The sequence below is a fragment of the Dioscorea cayenensis genome, chromosome 1, assembly GCF_009730915.1.
Source record: "Dioscorea cayenensis subsp. rotundata cultivar TDr96_F1 chromosome 1, TDr96_F1_v2_PseudoChromosome.rev07_lg8_w22 25.fasta, whole genome shotgun sequence".
Lineage (NCBI taxonomy): Eukaryota > Viridiplantae > Streptophyta > Magnoliopsida > Dioscoreales > Dioscoreaceae > Dioscorea > Dioscorea cayenensis.
In genome coordinates, this window is record NC_052471.1 from 993,555 (window position 1) to 1,008,718 (window position 15,164).

The 15,164-nt window shown below is 33.1% G+C and overlaps 1 protein-coding gene and 1 pseudogene across 2 annotated transcripts; both read left to right on the forward strand.

The window, feature by feature from the left end:
• The first annotated feature begins 2,147 nt into the window (after positions 1-2,147).
• Positions 2,148-5,399, forward strand: LOC120261416 (annotated as a pseudogene).
• A 5,827-nt stretch (positions 5,400-11,226) lies between these two features.
• LOC120261994 (homeobox protein BEL1 homolog) lies at positions 11,227-15,097 on the forward strand. 2 transcript variants are annotated; one of them, XM_039270038.1, is made up of 5 exons: positions 11,227-11,980; positions 12,089-12,966; positions 13,413-13,795; positions 14,178-14,238; positions 14,404-15,097. In XM_039270038.1, exons 2-5 carry the CDS (start codon positions 12,157-12,159, stop codon positions 14,938-14,940), a joined length of 1,791 nt encoding a protein of 596 aa, XP_039125972.1. In that variant the 5' UTR covers positions 11,227-11,980; positions 12,089-12,156; the 3' UTR covers positions 14,941-15,097. The 2 variants fall into 2 exon arrangements, with proteins under 2 accessions (XP_039125972.1, XP_039125964.1); XM_039270030.1 differs by lacking the exon at positions 11,227-11,980 and having other exon boundaries at positions 12,021-12,966.
• Positions 15,098-15,164: the final 67 nt, after the last annotated feature.

The window sequence follows — 15,164 nt, forward strand, 5'->3', positions numbered from 1 at the left end:
GAGGTTGAAGAAGCATTGAAGGAAGGAGTTACAGAAGCTAACTTGGAGTATTACTTTGTTGTTAGTAATTCATCTCTAAACTCTGGTTATTCAATCCAAGTTCCTTCATTCTATGATTCATGAATTAATGGATGAACGATGATGGTTTTTATGATGAAAATTTGGTTTTGATTTGATCTTGTTTAATCATGTTTGATAATTAAAAGGTTTTGATTTTTAGTATTTTGAGTGCCTTGTTGTGATTGTTAGGCAGAAGACTCTGTGTGATTATATATATATTATATATATATATATATATTTATAGAACAGAGAAGTCAAAAGGTAAAACTTGAGAGGTATGTGTGGCGGTCCATTCAAATCAAGCACATAGTTTGAAGATGAATATTTTATTATTATTATGATTATTATTATTGAAAAGGTATTATTATTATTATTATTGTGTTATTTTTTATTAGGTTCTTGTGTATGATATTTTTGTCATGTAAAAAAAGATTAATTTAAACTTTAGCTCAAATGTGATGAGACTACAAATTTGTTAAGGTAATAATTGTAAGTCTATGAGTTATTCATATTTCATTTTGTTTAAGTATTTTTTGTATCTATGTAATTTTTTTTTTAACAAGTAAACAAGTTTAATATAAATATTGCAAATAGTAGAAAGGAAAAAAACACGGAAAGCAGCCAACTCCGTGTTATGTTAAAGTACCATGTAAAAATAAATTTTGTATTTGAAAGTAAGCAAAATTAATATAAATAAGGAAAAATAATAAAAAAAGGAAAAAAACACCGCTTATTTCGTATGTCAATTAAGGTGCATCTAAAGATGGAAGTCTCATTGGTCATCTATTCCTTTCACTTTCTTTTTTTTTTAAAGCAAGATCAATTTTGGTATGATTGCAAGTTATTTTTAAAGCCAATAGTGATTTTATAAAGTTGAGTTATTAATAGTTGTAAGATTAAATTATTATTACATTAGTTTATAATTTTGTTAATAATTAATTTATATAAAAATTGATTATTGACATCCGGTTCTTATATAAAGTATTAGTTTTGTTAGGCAGGCAAAGAGCACAAATGTTACAGAATTCGCCAAACAAATGTTATTTGCTGGCAACACAAATATAAATAATATAATATTATGTATAATAATAAAAATATATTATTTACAAATACATCTACATAATTTTAAAATTTTCCAAATTATATGAAATATGAATTTCTTCCGAAAATTTAATTTTAAATGTTTATTTCTTTTGACTCGGAGACTACAAATGATCCACCTCTTATTTCATTAGTTTCATAATCCTAACACACCCACACACACACATTATTGGTGAAACAAAAATAAATAAACTTCCATATGTTTTAGGTCAAAATAAATATATTTTCAAAGTTTTTAGGTCAAAATAAATTTTTTTTTTCTCGAAAGTAACAAACCCAATTTACATCAGTTGCGTTAAAAATTGATCATCCAATTTACTGTCTCTCACTTAACAACACAAGGTTTGAGCAGCACTCACCCATAATAAAAAGACATACTACCACCACTATATTTAGTGAGACTCGAACTTTAAAATTCTTAAATGTCTTATACTCGTTCTTCTTAATAATAGAGCAATATATCAATAGGCTATGAGTCATTTAGTTTAGGTCAATATAATGACCAAGAACAAACAATGACTTCCTCATATCTTTTTTACTTGTTTTATTTTTCAGTTTTTCATTGCTTATTTTTATTTGTCTGTATAGAAAACTTATGAAGTATTAAATATTATTTTTGAAATTTAATAATTTACTCTATATCTCTACAATATTCAATAAATAACACATTTGTTTAAAATATGTTTTGAATAAAAATAACTATGAAAAGTTAATATAATTTTTTATAAAATTTAGATCATTAATTAACTTCAACTGATTATTTTTTTAATCCACATGAATCAGATAAAATGAACAAATAAAAAAATAAAAATAAAAACCCAAATGTATTTTTTTTTAAAATTATTATATACACACACACTTAAAATTATGAAAATAAAATAAAAATTTTTTTTAATCAAGAAGTGGCCCCCACTCCCTTCCCTCCAAATCACACAAGAAAACAAAACAAAGCTAACGGTCCATATATCGAAGCGCATCATCATCATCATCATCATCATCATCATCATCCCCAAATCGTCTCCAATGGCGTCCTCCTCCCTCCTCTCCTCCTCCCGCTTCCGCTGCTGCGAGGACTCCCTTGGCCACGGCCGCCGCCACAACCACGTCCCCTCCCTTTACTTCCCCGAGAAGCTCCCCTCCGCCGTCGTCCCATCACCTCCACCCCGGCCCCCGGCGGATAATCCTTGTGCGCCATGGCCAGAGCGAGGGCAACGTTGATGAGAGCGTTTATACTCGCGTCCCTGACCCTCGCATCGGCCTGACTGCCAAGGGTTGGGACGATGCTGAGGCCTGCGGGAGAAGGATCAGGGAACTGGTCTCCTCTGATGGGGATAATGACTGGAAGGTCTACTTCTATGTCTCTCCGTATCGGCGCACGCTTGAGACTCTCCAGGGCGTTGGCCGGGCCTTCGATAGGTCGAGGATTGTTGGGGTGCGCGAGGAGCCCCGTTTGAGAGAGCAGGATTTTGGTTTAATCTACTGAAACTTTATCCTTGATTTTGATTTCAATTTTACTTGATAAATTTTGAGATTATATACATTTTACTTTCTTTGCTGTTTTTATTAGTTTTTTTTTTTCTGAATAATGGAATGAGGATAGTTGGTGAAGCAAATCACAGTGGAGAATGTTAGCAGTGTAGGAATTAGCCTATCTAGGGATTGAAATGTAGAAGAACTATGTTGCAATGTTTTTAGGATTGGCGGTGGAACAGTATAAATAGGGGGAATGAGGTCATGAGTGTGAAAGTCGGTGAATTTTATCCCATAACACTACATTTGAAGAGAATGGAGTTCATTTTTTATATGAAGCATGAGAATCAGGGAATTATATTCCATCTTTTGTGTTCAAGAGTACAATTTGAAGGATCCCACAGGGAGGAGAATGGAGTTTACTGAATATAATTAATATTTATTCAGCATTTGTAAAATTTTCATGTGGTTGTAAAGATAGCGTTTAAGCAAGTTAAAGAAAGTAGTGCTGCCAATACATTTGGAGAAAGAATTATGAAACAATGCCAAGGCTTTCTTTGTCAAAGACCCTTGGATGTTGGCCAGAAGTTTAGAATTCAGGAGTAGAGAAACTTGAATAGATGATCTACTTTTGTTGCAGTTGCAGTGGGATCAGATTTAGAGAAAAAATGCATGTTAGAGACCCCTTGTGATGGTTCAATCACCAATGCTTGTTCTTCATCATCTAGTGCTTTCTTTCCACTACTTTTGCATTATATGATAATTTCTACTCTTGTTCCGGCTGATATGTATTCCTTTCTTCTCTTCACTTGTGCAAAAAGGAAACTTTCAGGATAGAGAAAGGATGCGAGTTGAGAAAGAAATTCGCCGCCGCTATGGCCGTTTCTTCTACCGTTTTCCCAATGGTGAATCTGCTGCTGATGTCTATGACCGAATAACAGGTATTACAATGCCATAAATAGCCATGTGTGCTCATGACATTTTGATTTTGTGGTAGAAAACTCAAATTCATCCCTTGACTTTGCTAACCTTTTTCTCTAAGCTGCAGAACTTCATAATATGCAGTGTTACTGCTACAGGCTTTAGGGAGACCCTCAGGGCAGATATTGACATTGGCCGCTTTCAGCCACCTGGGGAAAGGACCCCAAACATGAACTTGGTGATTGTATCACATGGCCTGACATTGAGAGTTTTCCTCATGAGATGGTATAAATGGACTGTCGAGCAATTTGAGGGCCTTAATAATTTTGACAATGGGGGAATGTTAGTTATGCAAACTGGATTTGGTGGAAGGTAATCACTCTTATTGCATAAATGTTGTAATATGATGTTGTCCCAGTTTTGTAGATTACTAGATCATTTTGTATCATTTCTAAGTTTATATTGATTCCATATGTTCTGCTTTGATTTTGCTTTGACTATTTGAAATATGCCAGAACAATAAAAATTGAAAATATTCAATAGCACAATGAACATCTTATACCTTGATGATGATTCCATTGTCACTCAGTGATGACTGTTTTCTACACCTAAAATATGTTCGTTGCTATGATGTAATCCTATTTTTGGAAGCATTAGGCTTTAATGGCATATTGTAAGATAATGGTAAAGCTGCATATCAGGAAATCAGGATTTGTTTTTTGGCCACTATAATGTTTTCATTATAGTTTCTAGAATCTATATGTATGTGTACATATATTTATATGCTGCTATTATATGCTACATCTTCTTTGCTGGTATTACCAACATGAACTGAATGCTTATTGCTTAAGAAATAAAGCGTCAAGGAGCCATGAATTTTCCACTATATTTTTGTTTGTCCTAAATCTAATTAGAGTCTTAACTCTGTCTGCGTTTTTATGGTTACTGATATGATGGTAAGATCATGGAAATCATCTCACATCTCTGTTCATATCCATGCAATAATAGCTGAGTGTGATAAAGATAGTGTCAGGCTTGCAGTTCTTTGCTTTACATGTCACTTACTTTTACTATTTTCAGAAACTTATCTGTGGGAGTTTCAGTGTATATTCACCAAATGGGAATTTTAATATTGATAATAAAAGCTGGAATGTGTGACTCCACATTCTTTGTTATTATTATACTATTATTTAGTGCGCTCCTTTTTAATCAACTGATGAAGCTGAAAGTATATCTGCAAGTTGAAGAAACCAGACTCATCACCACTATTGCAATAATTTAAAATGTCCTCAATCAAAACTATTCTTGGTTTATAAGGTAGTATTAATTTTCTGAAAACTGCCATTTTTGCACTGATAACAACAGGTACAGTCTCCTTGTGCATCATAATAGTCAGGAACTTAAAGCATTCGGCTTAACTGAAGCCATGTTGACTGACCAAGAGTGGTACTCCTTGTTTAACATAACTATCTTTTACTTTTTTAAAATCTGCTCTTATAACCTATATATCTGGTGACAAGTTTCAGTGGTAAAATGCAGGCAGAAAACTGCAAGACCTGGTGAACTGAACTACAATTGCATGACCTCTGGACCATCCTGGTTCCCTCATTTTGGTTGAAACCTTATATCTTGATAGGTAAAGTCCTTTACTCGCTTTTGAATTAGCAAACCAACAATATTTAAGTACTCTGTTCCTCACCATTATTTATCTCATAATATGATCTCCTTATCTTTGCTCATGAATATGAAATATTGTCACCGTCTGTACTCAATATAAACCACGGAATATTATATTGGTATGTACCAAAAGTAAAACTATTGCTTTCGACAAGAGAAGGTTTTTGCATTCTTTTAATCACAAGATGTCTAAATGACTAGAGATTTTTGTGTCTGCTATGAATATCGATTAAATTAGATATCTTTTTCAGCACATATACTTGAACCACTCACAAGGTCCACCATTCAAAACACTAGAAGAGATGTGTATGAACTGAGAAGACAATTAACTCAAAGCAGTTATTAGATTTAGGTTGCAAAATAATTAGGTTTGAAAATCAATGCTTTGAGGAATTTTTGCAGTACAAGATTCAAGAAAACTTTCAATAGATTCCCTATCAATTTTAGATATGTACCCGGTACCCCTCAATTTCAAATATCTGGGAGTATAACTTTTAGATGAAGTATGCAATTGGAAAATATCATTGGAAAGATATTATTTGAAACATGGCCATTTTAGAGTGTACAAGCTTGAATTTGAATTCAAAAAGTTTGATATTTGCTTTGATTGTTTGTCCTATTCCAATTTCATTCTGCAAACATAATCATATCAGGGCTAACACAAAGCTTGTCATTTGGTGACGATATTTTCGTATTAGTGTTGTGACCTTTGTTTGACTAAGTCTTGGAGATAAGGTTAGTTTAAGTGCACTGGTTTAAGTCATGGCAGCATTTAATCAGGGCCAAAATTTTGTATTTGTGACTCATAAACATGATGTTGAGACACCATTAATCATCATGAAGATAACTTTGGCCCTTTGCTCATTGTCCATAGCATAGAACAAATAAGAGGACTTTAGAAAAGGGGGAATTTGTTAGGCTTTCACATCAAGTCATGCTAAGATTTGGGACCCTCATGGATGCTGAAACTTAAAGACAGCATTAAAGCTTAAATTAAGCTTTGCCATGTCTTTAATTAGAAGGTGACGTGGATTTCTTTTTAGCCTTACAATTCCTTGACCTAACCTCTGACCAATTAAATCAGATCGAATTAAATTTGATTTTAATTGAATTTAATCTATTCGAAAACCATACATTTCAATGTGTTAGTCAATCTTTTTATCCATTTGATTTTTTTTTTTCTCCGTTAAAACAAACACAATAGAACAATTCTTTTGTTGGTTTATAATTTGTTGCTCTCTGTTTTTTCCACCAAATCCAATACAAACCTTAATTATCTTAATGTATACCAATTCCAAGAGGACTCTTTACCTTAAAGTAATCCTTCTCAATAGACAAATTTCAAGGACACCATCCATGCTTGACTTGTCACATGAAAGAGTTTTGGTTGATTCCATTAGAGACAAGTAAGGTCATGTTAGAGGATTTTGGAATAGCCTTGCCATCTCTATTTTGAACTTCCCTTTCAAAACTAGTGTATTGACTCTATTGTGATACCAGTGGTTATAAGTTTGTGTTTGGTTGTCATTGGAATAATTTGGAATAATTTGGAATAAAGGTTTCAAATTTCAATTATTTGTCAAAGAAAAAAAAATTTATCATTGAAATTGGATTTACTTTAATAAATGGTTAATATGATCAATCTCTCTCTATAAAATAGTAGTAGTATGTTGGGCTTCAAGCCCATCTGGAAGGGGCTCAATATTCAGCCCATCTCCACCATTGCCTTTAACTCAATGAATGCTATGGTTAGTAAAGAAAGATTATTTTATCTAGAAATAATACACATTTTTCATGTTATTTTTAAATTTTAATTTAGGGTTATATTTCCAACAACCTACCAACTACTAGGATGTGCAAAAGCCATGCATGTGTGACTTCTTATCAAGTTATCATATTGATAAATAAAACAGACAAAAATATTGTGTTTATAAAATTACACAGTTATTTTCTTCGTTCTTTCTTTGAATATATATATATATATATATATCCGATGACGTCATGTTCTCATCAATCATATGCATAAATATATATATATATAATATTATGTACACGTTGTATAAAGTTATAAACCTTCTTTTATATATATATATATATATGTGTCCCTTTCTAAGCTTAAAATCTTCCAGGAAGAGTGGGCCCCACCCTAACCCCGGAACCTACATAGGGGGGATGTTGTGGGCCCACACCCACCCTAGGCATAGGGCAGAGGGGGAGAGAAAGAGGTCGGAGTTTGAAAGGAATAACATGGGATTGGTCGACGAGATGATGGGCCCCACCACCAACATCACAAAAACACAAAGAGAGAGAGAGAGAATAGAGAACCAACCATTCACGGACCAATCCGGTTGTACGGAACAGCTGCTGTTGAGCTATGTTGGAAAACACGCCATGGACTCTGACGTGGCGGATTTTGATTGGATGGAATTGGCCTTTCACGTGTCCTTTCACGTGTCGGTGCCGTTGACGCTGCATCCTCCACACCTGATGGCTCTTGCAAACGGTCACGCTATTGAGCTACTCTTGTTTGTGTCCCCCTTTGCTCTTGCTTTGCTTTTAAGCTACCAAATTAGTTATTTTTGTTGTGGGGTTGGGGGAAACAGAAAAATTTTTGTTAATTATGGATTAGTGTCTGAGTTTATTATTTTTATTTTGATAACAATAGTTAATTGATTAAATAATAATAAAAGAATGACCATTTTTTTTAAATAAAATTGATTGATCAAGAATGTATTACTCCCTCCGTTCTTTTTTATCTGTCGTGAATAACTCGAATTTCACATACCAATAAATTTAGTTATTTCACACACTTTTATAAAAAGTTTGTTCTCTTTCTAAAAATTACCCCTAATTTATACCTTCACATTTCTCTCTCATATTTAATTTCAAGAAAAAAATTGAATAAAATGTTAGGGTAATTTTGGAAAAAATAATAATATATGCTTCTAGATATTAGAAAATAACAGATAAAAAGAAATATGTGTTTATAACAGATAAAAAAGAACATAGGGGTTTATGACAGATAAAAAAAGAACAGAGAGAGTAAAAAGAAGAACGAATACAATATTCCACATTTGAATGGAAAAATAAAAGAGCTACCAAGAGTGATTAATGCAACAAATTGCATATCAGTGGAGTTTGATTATAGTGGTAGAAGTTTGGACTGTTTGAACGGATGATTTTTAAATTTGATAGTTTTTAAATATAGAAAAAAAATACATGGCATGATGTATTTATCTTTTTTAGAAGGCTTTCAATGCTTGGTCGGGATTTGATTTAGAGCGATCTGGCTTCTAAAAAATCCTTTTGGTCAAAGACAAACAAAAAAGTGACAAATGCAAGTTTTCTAACGGCACATGCATCAACAAGAAACTAAGATTCTGACTTACAATGATAGCACATGTCGTCTAGAGATGTTTTTAGATTTCAAATGTAGAAAAATTCCATAGTACAGTCGGATATCATCATGTTTATAGACAGTACCCAACAATAATGCTAATCAATACAAAAATAATAATCAATGCATAGTGAACAATATTAATTCTGAATAGTTTTTTATCTATATAATAACCGTTAAATTATCATCTAATAGCTATCATTAAGAATTTTCAAAAAACAGCAACTTTGAATTTTAAATACTATCACAATTGATGTTTACCCATATATATATATATATATATATATTTATATTCATGCTACCAACCGAAACACATCTTGATTTGACAAAGAGGACTCACCATTAAATATTATTGATACTATAGTAGCTAAATCCACTTCGCTACAATAATAATAATAATAATAATAATAATAATAATAATTGAAAGCATAAGAAAAAGATAAGGGGGGAGGGAAAAGACTAGCATGATGGAAAAGAAGAAGAGCACACAAAAAAGATGGTGAATGAATTAAAAAAACAAAGGATGATGAGAGACTCAAACAAGTCATGGCACTACAAGCCTCATCTCCACTAGTCCCTTTCTCTCTTTATCATTTATCACTACTATTAAAAAGCCCCCCTTTTTTCTCATCCTCAACCCAATCATCATGCTAAAAAGCTCCCTAGCCTTACCTACAATTCCAAAAAACAATCACATTAATACACAATTTATCAAATAAAAGAAATCTTTAGTTTTCCACAAATATATATATAGGCCCCCAAAATATATTGAAATGACTTATATTCTCTTCTTCATGTATTCCATATAATGGAAAATAAAATAAAATTATTCGAAACTTTTTGATTTTTTCAATAAACTTATAAATAATAATTAAAATTTTGCACTATATTTGAATAACAAATCATCAAGTAATGTTCATGAAGTTTATAAAAATAAATGAATCTAAAAAACAATCACAAAAATATTCATATAGAAAATACAAAGTTTACATAGTTCAATAATATTATGTACCTTGTAAAAACTACATAGAAAAAAGAATAAAATACAAACAAAAAAAATCTAACCCATGTTATCCTCATATTTTGATCGAAAAAATTATAAAAGACCATTATATAAAAAGAAAAATCAAAGTCGTTGTAGAAAAAGACCCATTGAATCTTTCTATTAGAGCATAATTTTAGCATGATTGAATATAAATCAGGCGTTTCATTTATATATTATAAAAAATATAATATAATATAGTAAAAAATTAAAGAATGTTAAAATCTCAACAACAACAAAAAAAACCAATCTCCCATGTAATTTTCAATATAAAAACTTACTCAATATCAATTGTGTGAGGTGAAATAATCTAGTCATTTAATCAAGTGAGAAGGGGGAAAATGTGTGGGTCATCTTCATGCATAGAAAAAGAGACGTGAGAGGTACGCACCCATGCATGGAGTCTAGCTATCTCCTCCAATGCATCTCCAAATAAACACAACCTTACAATCAACTAAATGACACAATCACTCTATTAATTTATTACTAATTAATCATATACTTTCACACCCATTTAATTTGCAATTTAACCAAGTCCATGGCCCCCTACATACATTGTGTGTATGTGCACCATTTTTCCCTTGCATGCTCATTGACATAGCATCCCTATTTTTGTTGTTATTATTGTTATTATTATCATTATTATTATTGTTATTGTTGTTGTCATCATCGATATTCTAATTCAGTTTTCCTTCGATGTGAGCCATGAGAGGATGATTCATAGATGACGCCAATTTTTTTTCTATTATTTGTTATCGTGACATAGTTGTTTAATTATGTATAATACGAAGATATTGATAATGTTATTAGAGTAATATATTTGAATTTGGTGGAATATAGTTTTGTTATTTATGGATAGTTTTAATAAACAATTGTTTAATTAAACGCGCATTCCAGACTAGATGGAGTTAACGTCAAACTCCATCTAGAATACTTGATTAAAAATATATTTTTAGGTCATTTTAAATTTAATAAAATAAATTTTGATATTTTGAAAGAATCTAAATTTACGATGACGACTAGGTTGAGTCTACGCTACGACATCTCAAATATCATCATAAATTAATAAAAATCACTAATTGTAATTTTTGTGAACAAACTTTTAGGTTGAATCAAATTTATCTATCATACAAGAAGTAAAATATTTCCCTGATCCCATCAAACTAGTCATCCATAAGATAATACAAAGCAAGTGAATAATTTAAATTAAATATTATGTATTTCCACTTAGACTAATGCATCATAGTAGGATAACCGTCCTCCTAAATTTTATAATATATATATATATATTATAAAAAAACATCTTAATATATATTTTCTAATAGCAGCTCTTCTAGAATTTTTGTCCTATAAATTTTATATTAAGAAAAAACAAAGACCTTTTCTTAATTTTGTTTTATAAATCTTATCTTACAAAAGAAAAAAAAAAATCTTTCTAATTTTGTTCCCATATATATATAATAATAATTATTATTATTAATAAAAAAAATGAAATAAAAATAATAAGTAGTAGTAGGAGAAGAAGGACCACAGGTCCACAAGGGCAATAAGAAAAACAAGTAGAAGAATAGTATAAGGAGAAGATGAAGAGAAGGAGTGTGCGGTCCCATGATGCTATTGCTTCTCCCTTCTTTAATTCTCATTTTAATGGGAATTAGTTGGGAACCAAGCTCTCTGGACCACTTCCACTTTTCCGAATATTTTCCCACTCGCATCTATCCCACTCCTCCCTCCTCTTCCTCTTCCTCTAATTTCCAACCTTCAATCTCTTGTTGTTGTTGTTGTTGTTGTTGTTATTGTTATTGTTGTTTATGCTGTTGTTTCTTGTTTTTTAATCTTATAGTACCAGTAGTAATAAAAGCATGGAATTAAGTTTGTGATGAAGAGTAGAATAGTAGTACTTGCAGAAGGTGATGAACATGGATATGAGCATGAACATGAACATGAACATGATGATGATGATGATGAAGAAGAAGAAGAGATCATGGGAGGAGATTGAAGGAAAGAAGAGATGAAGGAAAAGGAAGTGTGGGGATTCGTGTCAATCCTAAATCAACCACTCTTTTTCCAGTAGCTAAGGAAAGCAAACAGCAATAAATAAAGTTGTGATCATTAAGACCATGCAGTTAGTACCATATACTACTCCCTTATTGCTTTGTTTCTATCTCTCTGTTTTTCTAGTTTTGGAACTCCCTTTTTTTAAGTTCCTAGCTTCTCTCTTCTTGTGATCACTTGATCAAAGGACTATCAGTACTCTCTCCTTCTTCTTCTTCTTCTTCTTCTTCTTCTTCTTCTTCTTAATGAAGCTCAAGGTGAGCATCTCTTCTTCTCTTTCTTTCTTTTTTTATTTATTTATTTATTTATTTATTTCAAGATTTATAATATCATGCATGAAAACATGCTTATATGTGATTGTGTAGGTTTGATTGAATTGAAGGAGTTGTTATATATATATATAGAGAGAGAGAGAGTTTTTAGTTTGTTTGTGATGGCACAAGAGGCACGGTACTATACGGAGTTCACCGGAGAAAACCCGGCATCGGTCACGCAAGGTTTCGATCAAGGACCGGAGCTGTTTAACTTACAAGCAGGGATGGAGATGTTAGGTATACCATCAAAGAATCATAGAGGAGGACACCAGTCACAAAACCCTAGTTTATGGAGAGGTTTCAACACTGATGATGATGATGATACTACCAACGGCAATAACACTCATCATAATGATATAATAGTAACACATGATGGTAATCCATGGCAACAGCAGCAGCAGCAGCAGCATGCCGGAAGATTGATCGTCGATGATTCATCGCTTCGATGCTTGTTTCCGCCTTCCGGTGTTAATTCCGATCAACACCACCACCACCACCACCAACAACAACAACTAGCTGGGCTTTCGCTGTTTCCGGCCGATACTTTGTTCGCAAAATCATTAACTACAAATCATCATCATCATCAACAGCAACAGCAACAGCAACAACAGATGGTGATTCAAGATGGGAGGTTCTACACAACATATATTCCAAGTCCATCAGCTCCACAAAGCCAAAGCATGCAATTGAGAAGTTCCAAATACTTAACACCAGCTCAAGAACTACTCAATGAGTTCTGTAACTTAGGCAGCAGCAGCAGCAACAACAACAACAACAACAAAATAGCAAAAGAAAAGCAACAAAGGAGTAGCCAATGGGAAGAAGGTGGAACTTCATCATCTTCAAACACATTCACTCAGTCCCTACTCTCCATGGACCTTTTGGAGCTTCAGAAGAGAAAATCCAGACTGCTGTCCATGCTAGAAGAGGTGTGTTACTTTGTTCTCCTTGTTTTCTTCTTCTTTTTATTGTTATTATTATTATTTATTATGAGAGAATGAAAAGGAGCCATTGAATTGTTATCTTATGGGTGGATGTATGGATGTGTGTGGGGGTGTCCTAATCTGTTTGGGGTTCAATTATGGAGGAGTCCCAGTATTACTCTGAACATTGGGGTGCTTCAGGGTAGGGACAGTGTGTCCATATGGGAAATTCCCTTTTCACTTTTTAGAAACCTCTATTCCCTTCCTTTACTTAGGCATCTAAGTATCTAGCCTTCCTACCTTGCTAGCTTACTAGTTCAATCTCCTTCTTGATAAATGAGGACCTACCATCTTTTGCTTAATTTATTTATCCTTATTATCATTTCTGCTAATCTACTTTATGATCACATGCATGTCTTAATTAGTTTCCTTTGATTTATTAATTTGATCAGGTGGATAGAAGATACAGGAAGTATTGTGAGCAGATGAGAGCAGTTGTGTCGTCGTTTGAGGCCGTGGCCGGAGACGGTGCGGCCACCGTTTACTCTACACTTGCATCAAAGGCCATGTCGAGACATTTTCGATGTTTGAGAGATGGAATTGTGGCTCAAATTAAGGCGACGAGGAAGGCGATGGGCGAAAAGGATCCTGTTGCTCCTGGAACTACTAAAGGCGAAACTCCGAGGCTTCGGCTTCTTGATCAATGTCTTAGACAGCAAAAAGCTTTTCAACAAGCAGGAATGATGGAGAGCCATCCATGGCGACCGCAAAGAGGATTACCGGAGCGTTCGGTCTCCGTCCTTCGGGCTTGGCTTTTCGAGCATTTTCTTCATCCGTAATCATCTTTTTTTTTTACTTTCACTATTACATTCTTTCATATACATTTTGCTTAATCAATCGAAATTTTTTTCAAAAAATTTAATTAACTTTTTGGATTTTCCTTTGGACATTTGGTGAGATATCTTTCTTGATGAGACCTTCATAATATCTCTTAATTAGTTCAAACATCCTTTTCATTTTTCAATGACAAATAGATTGAGAGAGAAATCAAACAATACTTTTGTTGTTGTTCATCTTCTTCCTCTTTTTTCTTTTGTCATGTATTTCTTGTTTTTCGTTTAGATGCTAATTGACAAAGTGAAACTTAGACTTTGTCATTTGATAATGAACTTCACCACAATGAATTAATATGAACTTATTTATTTTGATCATTGCAGGTATCCTAGCGATGTCGATAAACATATACTAGCACGACAAACAGGATTGACAAGAAGCCAAGTAAGTCGATATCGATATCGATCAAGAAATACACACACACACACATATAAATATGAATTCGATAAAGCTTTATCGATATATACTAAAATGACAAAGCATACATATTTGATTGTTTCTTCTCCAAAAATAAAATAAAATAAATAAAAAAATGATGTGTTATTTCAGGTATCCAACTGGTTCATAAATGCAAGAGTGAGGCTATGGAAGCCAATGGTGGAGGAGATGTATCTAGAAGAGGTTAAGGAACAGGAGAACAATTCTGAAGACACTGCAAACCCTAACCCTAACCCTAACCCTAATCAGCTCATGCATTCAGATCAAGACCAAAAGCCAATACTGAATGACAGTGATTCACTCTCCTCAATCATCAACAACAGTCACCAAAAGAACCATCACCACCAAATTCAAACCACCGACAACTTCGGTGTCGTCGACCTTGATTTCCCATCCTACAATGAATGCTCAGCAGCTCATCAAAACTTCGGTAACGGCGTATCACTGACTCTGGGCTTGCAGCAGCATTCCGGAGGTGGTATGAGCCTCTCGTTCTCGCCGGCTTCACAGCACTCCTTATTCTTTAGTCGAGAAAACCTCGACGATTGCCAACCAGTTCAATTCTCAATCTTGGATGGTGATCAAGCTCAGAACCTTCCTTACAGGAACTTGATGGGAGCTCAATTGTTGCATGATCTTGCAGGCTAAGTTATACATTAAACAAAGCCATCACATTCACTGCAAGTACTGTTTATCATATACAAACATATATATATATATATATACATATTTGTATAACTTTGTACATTGTTTTGAGCTAGCAGTGAATACTATTTAGCTTCTCTAGGCTTTGCTTGCTCTGTGATATGCTATGTATTTCTCTCTCTCTCTCTCTCTCTCTCTATATATATATATATATATATATAATGTAT